Below are 15,145 nucleotides of genomic sequence, written 5' to 3'. Positions count from 1 at the left end.
GATAATAGCACGGGAGAAACGGATCCTCTCTTTTCCTCTCTCCCTCTCTCTCTCTCTCTCTCTCTCTCCTCTCCTCTCTCTCTCTCTCCTCTCTCTCTCTCTCTCTCTCTCTCTCTCTCCCTCTCTTCCTCCCTCTCCTGACAGCCCGTCTGTATATGCAGCTCGCTAAACAGTGGGCGGGGCTTCAGGTGATCATGCAGAGCTGCGTGTCTCCGTCAGACTCAGCAGCTGATCTGATCTCTCTCTCGTCCGGTTATACTTCACTCGCGTTTATGTCCATATGGATCAGATCCAGCTCTCCTGATCGGCCTTTATAGAGAGCACCGATCAAACTATTAAGAGTGAATATCGGCCGATAATGACCGGCGGGCGATCGATCGGAGCATCCCTAATTATTACCGGACATTTTGACCGGCAGGTTTTGAATTTACCGGTTTTTAATAAATGTTACCAGCTAAAAACGGTAATTACCGGCTAACGGAAACCCTGGTGTAAATGTATGAATGTGTGTTTCTCCAGGGGACAGAGGCTGGAGGAGTCGCTGGAGTACCAGCAGTTTGTGGCAAACGTGGAAGAGGAAGAAGCTTGGATTAATGAGAAGTTGAATCTGGTGGGGAGCGAGGACTATGGAGATACACTGGCTGCTGTGCAGGTGTGCAAAACACCAAAATACATCACAGTAAATATGTGTTTAACCTTAGCGATGAGTTTACTGAATTCCGAGGAAACCTCTCTTTCACACAGGGCTTGCTGAAAAAGCATGAAGCATTTGAGACTGACTTTACCGTGCACAGGGACAGAGTCAACGATGTGTGCACTAACGGAGAGGAGCTGATCAAGAAGGTAGTGACGACACCACGTCCAGAGAAAATACACTTATTTAATTAGCATATGTTGATTTGTACAGTAGGACTACAGAAACAAAGGGTTCCCATGATAATTGAGTGTGTTTCCAACAGAACAACCATCATGTAGACAACATCAGTGCCAAGATGTCGGCACTGAGAGGCAAAGTGTCGGAGCTGGAGAGGGCCGCCGCTCAGAGGAAGGCCAAGCTGGACGAAAACTCTGCCTTCCTGCAGTTCAACTGGAAGGCGGATGTGGTGGAGTCCTGGATCGGTACGAACACACCTTCCTTCGTCTTCTGCAGTCTCATTCGCTGGAACAGCTCTGACACATTTAGCCTGTACAGAACACCTGACATCAATCTGTGCTCTGATCAAACTCTGCATAGACGTTACATAGCGGGGAATTCATCCATTAGTCAAAGATAGTTCCAGGTCCTTTAACTTATCTTTAAATGTCTGTAATAATTAGATAACTGTTTGTGAGGGTTGAGTGTGGCTGGCTCTGACTGTGTGGATGTGTTTTGTGTTCAGGAGAGAAAGAGAACAGCCTGAAGACTGATGACTACGGCAGAGACCTGTCCTCTGTGCAGACTCTGCTCACCAAGCAGGTACTGCATCTCCCCAAAGAATATTTGATTTCTCTGTACCGTATTCCTCTTTGTGTTGACACCATCTTTCTGTGTGTGCAGGAGACTTTTGATGCCGGTCTGCAGGCCTTCCAGCAGGAGGGCATCACAAACATCACAGCGCTCAAGGACCAGCTGCTGGCTACCAAACATGTCCAATCAAAAGCCATCGAAGCTCGTCACGCTGCCCTCATAAAGCGCTGGAACCAGCTGCTGTCCAACTCCTCATCTCGCAAGAAGAAGCTTCTGGAGGCTCAAGAGCACTTCAGAAAGGTAGGGAGGCCAGAACAAGGACGGCTACTGGATTTTTAACACTTCCACAAATAAACTTAAAACCTCTAAAACGATATTGTCCAAAGAAAATCTTGAATGGATTAGAGCAGCGCTACGTCACTTCCTAGCAAAATGATGGCCCTGCCTACTTTGCTGTGAAAACAAGGCATCGTCGTCAAGCAGAAAGAATCCAGAATTAAGATTTCTTTACACCCTCTTAGAAAAAAGGACAATCTAATGATGCTATATCATGATGCTAATGACGCTAACGTCAATTGTCAAAGTAAACAGTTGTAATGTTAAGTAGTGAATGTAGATCTGCATTGACGTATACAAAACTCTGACAAGCCAAGGTAACCCCAGTTAGAGTGTTAGATGCTGCCTGCAGCTCGTCCATCGGCAGGCTGACTATTGATTTGAATGAAACCATAAACCGCTGCTGATCATCGTCCTCCTATCATATTATTTGCCTGTCTGTCCATTGTAAGTGGGCTCTATGTAGATAAAAAAGACACAGCGTATGTTTTCACCCAAAAAGGGGCGGGGCATGACGTGGAGGGAAAAGTACCCTAATGTGTTGCTCTAATCTATGCAAGGGACAGCATTTTACCACTCCTGATGTAATGGAAGTAAACTGGACTTTAAGGTTGACTTCTTCTCCACAGGTTGAGGACTTGTTCCTGACATTTGCCAAGAAGGCATCAGCCTTCAACAGCTGGTTTGAGAATGCTGAGGAGGATCTGACGGACCCGGTCCGGTGCAACTCTCTGGAGGAGATCCGGGCGCTGCGTGAGGCCCACGAAGCATTCCGCTCCTCGCTGAGCTCCGCACAGGCCGACTTCAACCAGCTGGCAGAGCTGGACCAGCAGATCAAGAGCTACCAGGTGGTGTCCAACCCCTACACCTGGTTCACCATGGAGGCCCTGGAGGAGACCTGGAGGAACCTGCAGAAGATCATCAAGGTCTCCACTTCTAACATTATTCATATTATATTATATTACCTGCTGTTATTTCTATTCACTTTCTCCTCTAAGCCCCAAAATACTCCCAACACACCTGTGCTCCACAACATTTCTTACTTCATCAATAATACTCAGCATAGCATTGCTGCCGACCATATTACTGACCTGAGAGCTGCAGGAGTTCAAAGGTGCTGCAAGCCAATGGTTTCTCTCCAGATCTCGAAATCCCCCTAATTCTGAGACTTAAACTCAGGTTACCTGCCAACACTGACAACACCTCTGATACCACAGCTCGCTTTTTTGCCAAATTGCAAATCTGAATATTTCTTCTGCTGAGTCAATCCCTGTCTGATATACTGATCAGGCCTATCTTGTCATTTGCTTAACATATAATTAAAGCTTCCGAGTTAACGTTACCCTGGCCTGTAGCTGTATACACAGGTCGTGACTTCAGTTCAGCCATCAATCGTAAGAACATAATAAGGCTGTGCAGAAGTTGAATAGGGAACACCTGTATAACTTGACTCTAACGCTTTAGATTTCAATAGCTAAATACAAGAGAAAGATGTGTTCATGTTTTTGTTTCTCTTGGGTTGTGTCTCCTTTTGCTGTATCCCTTTTCCACTTTCAAATAGGGCTAAGACATTATATAAATGGAAACATATCCTATCCTAAAGCCCCCCCCCCCCCCTGGACACCCACTCACCTGCCTTACTGCCTACAGCCATGCTCACTGTGTGTGTGTGTGTGGGGTGTGGTGTGTGTGTGTGTGTGTGTGTGTGTGTGTGTGTGTGTGTGGTGTGTGTGTGTGTGTGTGTGTGTGTGTGTGTTGTGTGTGTGTGTGTGTGTGTGTGTGTGTGTGTGTGTGTGTGTGTGTGTGTGGTGTGTGTGTGTGTGGTGTGTGTGTGTGTGTGTGTGTGTGTGTGTGTGTGTGTTGTGTGTGTGTGGGTGTGTGTGTTGTGTGTGTGTGTGGTGTGTGTGTGGTGTGTGTGTGTGTGTGTGTGTGTGTGTGTGTGTGTGTGTGTGTGTGTGTGTGTTGGTGTGTGTGTGTGTGTGTGTGTGTGTGTGTAGGAGCGAGAGCTGGAGCTGCAGAAGGAGCAGAGGAGGCAGGAGGAGAACGACAAGCTGCGTCAGGAGTTCGCTCAGCACGCAAACGCTTTCCACCAGTGGCTGCAGGAGACCAGGTACAGAGATACACATCTGTATAGTGACACAGGCCAGCTCTCTTAGAATGATACATTATAAAACGTATTGCCTCTTGGTAACGTCTCCCCCTCCTCTTGCCTCCTCCCTCCCTGACGCTTGGATTGCTGTGCCTCAGGACTTATCTTCTGGATGGGTAATTATCCCTTTTTCTCTTTATCATTTGTTTGTGTTATGAGTGTAAACTGTGTGTGATGTGATGAGGACAGTACATCTTTTGTGGCGTGTAGGGTCAATCTAAATACACATGTTCCTCTTCTTCTTCCTTTCCCTTGAATACTCCGTGATTTCGCTCTATTATTTGTCAGATTTAATCTCTGCCCCCCCCCCCCCCCCCCCCCCTCTCTGAATAGCATAGCCTATCGGCGGGTTGTCTGTGTCTTTCAGTACCAAGTTGCTGATGATCTTTCTGAAAGGTCAACCTCTAGCTCTATTTCCTGTTTCTGACCCACGCCTCAGGGCTGTGACATCATTACTGTACTAATACTCACTGAGCCCACACACACCAGGCTGTCCCCCTGTTTACTTTGTGTACTTCACTGATGGAAACACTGAAATATTGGCTTCCACTGTACATACACGCACTTTTAACTTGTAATAGTATGTGGTCCCATGGGGTCATTGTGTATGAGTTCTAAGCATATGTGCAGTGACTTCATGTTCATGAACTAATGATAATGTAGTGCAGCTGCATGGTTTGGCTCACAGTAGATTGTTGGCATGCATGCAGCTCCGTGGCAGAATAGACAGCACAGCATACATTTACATGTTGGAATTGCAACAAATGCCAAATTAGACACTCTAGAATAGTTTATTTCATTTTCAGAAGTTAATTGTTATCATGGTAGCATAAAGGTTTTAGTGAAGAGTTGAAGTCGTTATAGTTTATAACAGTGTGTCAGGCTGCTTCCTCTCTGACGTCACGTTGTGTTGCCGGCAGGTCGTGTATGGTGGAAGAGTCTGGAACCCTGGAGTCCCAGCTGGAGGCCACCAAGGTGAGCATCGCTCACTGCTGCATGCTGTCATTCCCAGGGGACATGCAGTCAAAGACCTGGACTTTAATCAGCTGAATTGTGAGCTGAGGTAAAGGATAATGTGTGTGTGTGTGTGTGTGTGTGCAGCGTAAGCACCAGGAGATCCGGGCCATGCGCAGCCAGCTGAAGAAGATAGAAGACCTGGGAGCAGCGATGGAGGAAGCGCTGATCCTGGACAACAAGTACACAGAGCACAGCACGGTGGGGCTGGCCCAGCAGTGGGACCAGCTGGACCAGCTGGGGATGAGGATGCAGCACAACCTGGAGCAGCAGATCCAGGCCAGGTACACATCCACTGCACACACACTTCAGTGGTGGAAAGTTACTAAGCACATTTACTCATGCACTGCATTTAAGTCCAATTTGGATGCATCTGTACTCCATTTGAGTAAATGTTATGCTACTTCATTACATTTTGGAGGGAATTTTTTTCTCATTTGTTTACATGTATGCATCAATAATACAGAATATAAATCCACCAATAAATCATTATGTATTATTATGGCTACTCAACAGTATAGCCATTTAAATAATCCCCAACCAAGTGAACATTGACATTAAGGCATTCATAATTATAACACACATGTTATTTGTTTAAATCTGGCAAATGAGTACATTTACTTTTTGTACTATTTTTTTATGCTAATACTTTTGTACTTTTCCTTGAGTACACTTCTGAATGCAGGACTATACTTGTAACAGAGTATTTTTACAATGTTGTATTGCTACAATTACTTAAAGGGGACCTATCATGCAAAATGCACTTTTGTACGTCTTGTATACATGAATATGTGTCCCCGGTGTTCCAGGGAACTCACCAAGTGTCAGAAAACACAACCCTCTCTATTTTCCTCCATACCCAAATCTCTAAAAAAGGGGCTGCAACGGATCTGATCAAAACTGATCCAGATTTGAACACTGTCCTGACGTCAGGATGGTGGCGCTACGGCTATTGGGCCAACTCCACCAATCAGGGGAATGTGGGGTTGGGCCACAGCCGGCCATTGCCGCTCGAAAGCGCTGGAGACGCTGTAGTACATATGCCAGGCCTGTAAGTGGCGCTGTAGTCTGCCACAAAAGCAGCGAAGAAGATTTCCCGCCCATAGTTACCATGGTTACCCTTCTGTTTATTCTCCGCTGTGGCTTTTTTTCTCCCTCCCCGAGGCAAGCTTTTGCTCCCGCTGCTTTAATTCAATGCAATCCCTCCCCGTCGAGGAAAGCACTGTAATTCTCTCCGGTTAGTCCAAATGTCACAAAGCGCATTTGCGTACCGACGTACTTGTGAAGCTTTTCCAGAAGGCGGTTAGATCACCGGACGACAGAGTCGGTCTCCGTGTGCACAGACAGGGCTGCTGTTAACGTCGGTCTGTACAGCAGCACGGCGCTAAAACAGCTGATCACAACGTTCACAAGCTCTGTACTCCACTACCACCCCCCCGTTGACATTCGCGATACAGAGGGCTTCATGGGAACTTTGAGGGGAGCCAGAAGTTGGAGTACCAAACACTGACTCCAGGTACTCATCTGAGTACCTCACTGAGAAAGTTATGTGCACCCCTGCCTATAATAATATAATAAAACACGGAGGACGGAGATCTATTTTTCTCCCCCTCTTCTGACTTGATCAGAGCACGCTCCCCTCTCCTGCAGGGGGGCGTGGTCAGCTGCAGCTCACAGAATCAGCCCCCTGCAAAAACAGGGCTGGAGAACAGCACATAGAGCGAAATGAGGCATGGCTAAAATGCATGATCTGTTTGGTATTTTGAAAACAGAAACGTATAAATATACCTTATATAGGTATGGCCCTACAATATATCATTTAAATATAGCATGATAGGTCCACTTTAAGTAAAAGATCTGGGTACTTATCCCACCTCTGCTGTAGGTAGGGATCGGTATCGTTAAGGTTTTAACGGTATTACTACTTTTATCGATACCGCTTATCGATCCGGTGCTTTAACGGTACTCTTATCGGTTATTTTGAAAGAAAAAGAGAAGGTAAATTAACTAAACAAATTGTAAATAATGTGAACTTACAGTACTGTAAATAAACAAACAAAAAACAAGTATTTACTGCAAACACACAGTGGTACAGAGCAACAGAGGTGGGGCATACAGGTATGCTGCAAAAGGCGAAGTGAGTTGGCGACACTAAAACTGCAATATAATGTTTATGTAGCAATATGATATGACATCTTTTTTACATGTCTCCAGTACCGATAAAAAGACTGATAACGTCGGAGCTTAACGGTACCACGGTCTTTAATAATTCAGCCCCGGGGCCCCTTTGATACCGGGGCTCGGTACCCATCCCTAGCTGTAGGTGTGTTACCAAATGTAATAAAACGGATCATGCAGCTGGAGCTCATTTGCCTCCATCTTTGTTTCAGGAACACCACCGGAGTGACGGAGGAGGCTCTGAAGGAGTTCAGCATGATGTTCAAGTAAGTGACCTGACCAGTGTTCATTGGATGAAGGAACACTGTGATAAACTATGCCGTCTATGACAAGATGTCTGGAACGGACCTCGTGATGTCATCATCAGTCTGCATCTGATCCTCCTCTCCTCCTGTTCCTCTGCAGGCATTTCGACAAGGAGAAGTCTGGCCGTCTGAACCACCAGGAGTTCAAGTCGTGTCTGCGCTCGCTGGGCTACGACCTGCCCATGGTGGAGGAGGGGGAACCTGATCCCGAGTTTGAGGCCATACTCGACACTGTGGATCCCAACAGGTCTGTCCCCGGGTCAGGGAACATTGATAGGGATGAAATGTGCAGTACTGCTGTGTGATGTTCAACACACTGTGGTATTGGCTGCTAACAACTATGGCCCCTGGTAGACCACCACACATAACAACTAGACTATCATTTGTATTATTATTCATATTACTGGCTGCTGTCTCCTGGTTAGGCAACTCAACTTCTCTAATCAATCTGTAAATAATTGCGATATATACTTCCGGTTTTAATACTGTCAACTGGCTGCTATCCCACTACTTTATACATGCTATACTTGTTTGCTTTTTTAAAAAAAAGACTTTTACTGGCACTGGATGTGTATTTTGTAAATTGTAATTAGAGTAATTACTATTCTTCTCTTTAATATTGTATGCATGCCTCTTCATTAATATGTAGCTATTTCTGGCTCTTTACTTTTGCTGTAACAATGTCAATGTCCCCTCTGTGGGACCAATAAAGGAATGCTAACAGAGGAATGTGTGTGTGCAGGGATGGCAACGTGTCGCTGCAGGAGTACATGGCCTTCATGATCAGCCGAGAGACCGAGAACGTTAAGTCCAGTGAGGAGATAGAGAGCGCCTTCCGGGCCCTCAGCACAGAGGCCAAACCCTACGTCACTAAAGAGGAGCTCTTCCAGGTGGGATGTGTTCTGCTCTCTCTGTGGACCAGTGTGTGGACCAGTGTGTGGACCAGTGTGTGGACCAGTGTGTGGACCAGTGTGTGGACCAGTGTGTGGACCAGTGTGTGGACCAGTGTGTGGACCAGTGTGTGGACCAGTGTGTGGACCAGTGTGTGGACCAGTGGCTCTAACTGTCCCTCTCTGTTTCAGAACCTGACCAAGGAGCAGGCCGACTACTGCCTGTCACACATGAAGCCCTACCTCGACAGCAAGGGCCGCGAGCTGCCCTCAGCCTTCGACTTCGTTGAATTCACCCGCTCGCTCTTTGTCAACTGATCCCTGCCCCCCAGGGACCAATCGGGACGCGTTTCCCCCCACACACTTTAACACAAACACACGGCTGAAACTGCATGACTGTGGCACTAAGAATACTCACTATAACAACTGTCTGTCCTCTATTTATCTGCTCTACTTTAACTCTGTGTGCTTCTCATGATAGCATAGTGGATCCGTCTGCATTTGAATGTGATTGTTTTTAGCTGATTTAGCTTGTGCTTTCGATGAATTTAAGAACCTAATAGTCAAACTAATGTTGTTAGTAACACCAACAACTGCAGTGTGCTTTAATAAACGCTACTGGTTAGAACTGGAATCATCGCCTCCTGTTTTTATTTCGTTTTTTGTCTTGACGACACAGTTCATATACATCAGTCCTATGCAGCGAGTCATTCTGCCACCTGATTGGCTATCTGCTCCAGCTGGCTGCTCTCTCGGGGGCCCTGCTCCGTCAGATCGTGGCTCAGCTGCCAGATGCCCACGCTCCCGTCTGTCCTCCCCACAGCCAGCAGGTGGGGGTTCCGATGGTTGAAGGCCAGACAGGTTGCCGGTTGGTCTGCCCCCCCCCTCGATGGTGGCTGCCGGCCTCAGGGACCTGCGGCCCAGGTCGAATATCTGCACCTCACCTGAGAGACAGTGCACAGACTGCGAGTTCTGATTAACTGTTTAATTACAAGAACAAATATCATCCTACATTAGTCACATCAAGCTCAGAGCAGTAACAGCTTTCTTTAGGATCTGTTGAGTGACCATTCAAATACATGTTTACTATGTGATGGATAACAGGCAGGTGCATGGCTCCTACTCAAGTGTTATCATGGAGTCTGCTTCCTGATGAATAGTAGTGTAAAGTAACTAAGTAGATTTACTCTAAATAAGTACAATTTTGAGGTACTTTGTACTTCTACTCCACTACAATTCAGAGGTTAATGGTGTACCTGGAGTAAATTCACAAGCTACCCTGCAGTATACAAAGTCATTCAAACTAGCTGCACCTTTACCAGCTTTGAGAACACTTTCATGATCAATCATTATAAAACATATATTATATATTATTCTGAAATGGACCAATCTGCACAATGACTACTTTTACTGTCGCTACTTTAACTATATTTCATATCTAATTTTACTTGAGTAACATTTTGAATGCAGGACTTACTTTACTTGTAACAGAGTATTCCTACAGCCTGGTACTACTACTTCTACTTAAAGGTGGGGTAGGTCATTTTGGAGAAACCAGCTCGAGTGCGCTAGAATTTGAAAATACACAGCCGGAAGAAATCTGCCACTTCCTTACAGAGCCCCTCCTCCAACACACACGAACGCGCACATGACCAATGAGGGCACGAGATAAGTTTGTGCACAGATGGAAGGCTGACAGGCAGGTAGGCCATCCAGTTATTTTAGCCGGGCCGGCTAAAATGATTGGTCGTGCTTTTTACAGTACTACAGCTTCCACAGATGATATTTTTTTTATGGATTTTTTGTCAAAGCACTTCAGATATTCATTGCTATCGGGATGTTAAGAGCATTCCATGGAATATAACAAAAAGTGTATCTTGAGCCGGTTTCTCAAACTAACCCACCTTTAAGTATAAGACCTTACTTTTCCACCTTGTTTTGAACCTAGAGTTATGTGTGTTCTGCATACACAAAGTGCTGTACCTTGTCCGGTGGCTGCTGCAAACACCAGAGGTCTGGTTGGAGACCACTGCAGTTGGAACACGTAGGAGTGTGAGACCCTGAGAGAGAGCAGCGGGGGGGCCTGCAGCAGGGAGTGGAGGTGGGCCAGGCCATCAGTCCCTGCACTCACAAACAGGTTCCTACACACACACACACACACACACACACACACACACACACACACACACACACACACACACACACACACACACACACACACACACACACACACACACACACACACACACCAACTCTACACACACACACCACACACACACACACACATAACCCGGACACACACAACACGACAACACCACACCACATCACACATCACACACACACACGACACAATTCACACAAAACACAACACCACGTCATCACTGAATCCCCATAGTAATTGCAATGTACAAAAAATATTGAAGGGGTGGAGCTTGGACCTGTGGAAGGGGGAGCAGTGTATGGAGTGGACGGGGCCGCTGCGGGGCTTGAACAGGAAGACAGCGGGGGCCCTCAGGGTCACACTCTGGCCTTCGGGGGGCACAGCAGCTGGCGTCTGGGATGAGAAGGAGCATCTGAGCAGCAGACCCCCCTCAGAGCCCACCAGGAAGGTGTCAGGGGTCCCAGGGGGACAGAGCCAGGGAGGTGACCCCCACAGTGCTGCTGCCCCGGGCCTGAGGACACAACGAGCCCTGTTACTTTCTGCAGATCCCAGGGGGGTTTTGGAATCACTTAAAATGAATAATAACAATGTCTCTGGGATGGTGTGAGCTTTATTCTTTCATATCTGTGCTGTTGTGTAAAATGCCAACGCTTCTTTTGAGGATGCATTAATCAAAGACTTATATTTATTAAAATAAATGACATCACGGTTCCCATAAATTGCAATCCTTGTATTCTGTATGTGTCCATTTCTTCAGTGTGAGCTAGCTATAATAAATGAACAGTTGAGTTAGCTCTTGTGATCCCGAGGCTCACCTTGAAGCTGCTGTCGCTGCTGTGGGGGAGCTGCTGTGGCACCAAGGCGTAGGCAGCGCTCAGAACAAACCGGGCCTGCTCCAAGTCCACCGTCCACAGCAGCACCCGTCCTGCTGAGCCCGCACTGAGGACCCCAAACTCCCCTTTCTTTTGCAGGGGCACCCAGGCTACCTGCACACACACAGATCATTTTTCAATAGAATATGGCGCCTCCAGTTTAAGTGTCGCAGTGAAGTTCTTTCTTCTTCCTTTAGCAGTCACTAATCAGAATGCTCCACATAATCACTGACAGCAGGAAACCACATTACACTGATGTAGATTTGAATAGATTCTTTCCAATGTTTCCAAAGTTTCAGACTGAAGCTCACACTTATAATGTTGTAACTGTGCTGAAGCCTCTCAGAACAAGCATCAGGACACTAACCCTGTCCTCTGGCATCAAACAGCAAACCTCTGGTACCAGTGATAGAGCACACAGTGTGTGTCTGAGTGTGTACTCACTGTATACACAGGCTCTCTGTGGCTGTCTGCTGACATCCCAGTTTGGACCAGCACCGGGTCCTGAGTCCGGCTGGTGTCCCAGACCAGCACCTCTCCACTGTACAGCCCCCCTACACACAAGGCAGGAAGGGCTTATTGAAAGATGCTTTTGATATAAGTTATAAAGGTTGTTTTTTTATGTAACCCAGTTCACAAAAGGGTTAACTACACAAAAGTTCCAAGCCAATCGTTACACAGAGTTTTTAACAGTGCTTTTAGCCAATCAGAATGCAGATCCTCCAGTACCGGAGGCGGGCTCCTCAAAAGCGAGGTGACAGTGAAGGGCGAGATCTGCTGCTGAACGGCAAAAATATAACTCGGATAAATCCAGAATACCTCAATATAATATTTTCAAATCAAAACAGTAACAGTAACTTCCTTCTAAGGTTGTAGGTGTGTGTGTGAGAAGGCCTGCTCACTGAAAACTGGAAATAGACACAGAAGGACTCCCGAATTGGTGAATCGCAGTAAAGAAATAGATAACAGAAAGTGCATCTGTCGGCTGCACAGAGCTTCTGTCAGTCAGAGGGTTAAGTCCAAGTGGAGATAGTTATCATGTGAGGAGAATTTAATAAAATACACTTCATTTCATTGCATTGAATTGTAAACAACTGTCACGAAGCAGTGTTTGAACAAACCTTAGTCATGGGTTGGTTTTAAATACAAACATTTCAATATTCCTTTAACACTGTCACAAAAAATAGGCATGTTTTTATTAACAAATATCACCAATGTGCCCTTTTATGCATTTGAGCCCCTTCCCCTCCAACATCCTCTGCACGTGCCTGCTGAGGCTAACAATCAGGGGGCCAGCTGCTCATCAGGAGCGATGACCATTCTCACACACACTCTCACACTGATGGCTAGGAGCAGAGCAGGCGCGCCGGATTCATTTTAGAAGTGGGGGGGCCAAAAAAGTGCGTGTGTATGGCCCAATCCCAAACTACGCCCTACACCCTACACACTCCCCCTCCGTGACGGAGTGAACTCCGTGGAGTGACACATGAGGCTCCCTCCTGTCAGATGGAGGGAGTAGATACAGCAGGCAAGCTTTGGGACAAACTCCCCTCTCTCCGGCAGAAACAGGAAATGCCGTAACTGTATGTATCAACGGTATCAAATCAGCATCTCTTTGACAAAAAAATGTAAATTAATAACTAAAATAAAACTCCAAACATCTCTAATTGTGTTACTTTTTTGTAAGCTCTTTTAGTTTTAAACCTGATGTTTATAAGCTTCTTAGTTTTTGCAACAGTCTGTAAATATACACACCTTTATAATAAAATGCACACATTTACCTTTTTCTAGACTAAACACAGGTATACGATCCTAAGTTAAAAAAATATGAGGTTATCATGAGGTTGTTAACATCGCAATTTATCAGTGGATGTTTGCTGGAAGCACAATAACTGCAGTGTTTTGCATTGCTTTTAAATTTCAGTTAATATAGTGGTGAGAGACTCCCGATACATTAGATTTATAAGTTCATTAATTGTCTCATGATGCATATTTCCGGTGAGCATGAAGCTTTTCAGAGTGGGGTTTTTCTCAGCTACGAGTTATTTTGGAAATTGCTCTCCTGAAGAAAGCGCACTTTTTTTTAATACACTCTCTGTGGAAATGAGACTTTTCGTGGCTGTCCAGGAGGCTTGGGCACTTTTCCAGTTATTAACTCCGGTATTAACAAAGCTATCATCTCCACATTTTGAGAAAGTTACAAGCCGTTTGACAGCAGCAAATCTGCATTTTTTTTTTATTATGTGGCGGCGGTTTTGACAGTCTCTGCGGCCGCAGAGCTGCTGCTTTTGGGTTCATCTGGCTTCGCTGTTTCTATGATTGATGAAGGTCCAGGCTCCGTAGACGTGGATGTCAGGGATGTGACCTTCCAGTTGTTAATTTAAGTTTAGATTGACTGTATTTAGTTTTCTTCTGCGCTGGTTCTTCTGACATGTTTGCAAGTGTATATATTATTTCTATCTAGGTTAACGGCTGACACACACAGAACAATGTGACAAATAAAGTAAACAACGTAACAAATCTAAGCTTTTTTATTGGTTGTAATTTACATGGATACATTTGAATGGTGTGACAATGTCCTATTTGATTGGGTTAAAATGTATATATTCTTCCTGTTATGTCTGCCTGCTTTATTTTACCTAATGCAAAGTGACCTGCTCCATCGAAATCAGTCGCATTGACCCGAAGACACATTTTGAGTTGTATACACTGTTGGAAAGAGGAGATTCCTAGCTTTCTAATGATATCAGGATTGTTTGTTGTACTCCAAATATTAAGCAAAATATGTCACATTATATAATGACTGTCACCGAGTCATCATTTTGAGAAAAAGGCCTTCAAAGTTTCCTCTTCTCTGGAATCCATCGATCTGATTGATTATTAGCGGAGCAAATGATCAAAATAGTACGAAGGGAAGATATTTTCGTTTGGATTACTGGTCTGGGGGAAGCTCGCGAGTGTGTGTGTGTAGTGTATGTATGTGTGTGTGTTTGTGTATTTTTGCGTTAGTGTATATTGTGTTTGTTTCCCGGGGAAAACACTCACGAGAAACACGGCTGTTTTATGCGTGCTGTGACGTTAAGTTACTACGTACTCCTTCTCCGCTTGTAATTATGCCGTTACAAGCTTCATAGTTGTATTTATCATCTGAATTTGCCGAAACAAGTTTAATATTCTGAAAGCCAAGACTTTGTTTATTTGAAATCAGATAAAAACAAACTGTAACGGACCCTGCCGTGTTATCTATGATTACTATACGCCTTACATTCATAATTTCAGCAGAGGGAGGGGAAGCGGCGCTGCGGAACAGCAGAGTGGCGAGTGAGAGCTGTCATCTTCCCTTTACAAGCTTCACAAATGCCTGTAGCTAATGAGATTGAATATAACAAAAATAACAAAATATACACAGCTAGATCAGATCGCGTTTTAGATGCGACTTTAGAGTAGAGGGGAATTATTGAAACGGGATTTGTACAGTGTTCCACGGCATCCGCCGCTGCGAAAATGTGGGGCAGGGCTGAAAAGTGGGGGGGCCAATGGCCCCCTGGCCCCCCCGCTTTCCGGCGCCCTTGGAGCAGGGGCCGGGGATCGGACCACCGACTCTCGATTGGAGGAGGACTGCTCTCTCTGCCGAGTCCCATGAAGCGTTTGGTGTGTGTGTGTGTGTGTGTGTGTGTGTGTGTGTGTGTGTGTGTGTGTGTGTGTGTGTGTGTGTGTGTGTGTGTGTGTGTGTGTGTGTGTACCTGCGATGAGGGCAGGCTGCTCGGGGTGGCAGCACAGAGCGGTGACGGCG

General features: G+C 45.7%; 2 protein-coding genes across 2 annotated transcripts; one reads left to right on the top strand and one right to left on the bottom strand.

Moving 5' to 3' along the window:
- Positions 1–519: 519 nt before the first annotated feature.
- LOC117472225 (spectrin alpha chain, non-erythrocytic 1) lies at positions 520–8,953 on the top strand (the record flags this gene model as incomplete). The annotated part of the gene is given in 14 exon segments (XM_034117394.1): positions 520–652; positions 745–843; positions 960–1,119; positions 1,380–1,456; positions 1,538–1,747; positions 2,413–2,709; positions 3,781–3,893; positions 4,031–4,048; positions 4,853–4,907; positions 5,034–5,230; positions 7,337–7,390; positions 7,530–7,676; positions 8,172–8,319; positions 8,512–8,953. Coding segments are annotated over 14 exon segments (1,834 nt in total), but the record flags the coding sequence as incomplete, so codon positions are not given.
- Positions 8,862–15,134, bottom strand: LOC117472226 (WD repeat-containing protein 34-like; the record flags this gene model as incomplete). Its single annotated transcript, XM_034117395.1, is given in 8 exon segments — positions 8,862–9,194; positions 9,196–9,263; positions 10,303–10,460; positions 10,758–10,936; positions 10,938–10,991; positions 11,296–11,466; positions 11,797–11,906; positions 15,096–15,134. Coding segments are annotated over 8 exon segments (947 nt in total), but the record flags the coding sequence as incomplete, so codon positions are not given.
- Positions 15,135–15,145: the final 11 nt, after the last annotated feature.

This window comes from Trematomus bernacchii, unplaced genomic scaffold (assembly GCF_902827165.1).
Source record: "Trematomus bernacchii unplaced genomic scaffold, fTreBer1.1, whole genome shotgun sequence".
Lineage (NCBI taxonomy): Eukaryota > Metazoa > Chordata > Actinopteri > Perciformes > Nototheniidae > Trematomus > Trematomus bernacchii.
Note: the sequence above shows the minus strand (reverse complement) of the source record. Positions and strands in the feature narration are given on the sequence as shown.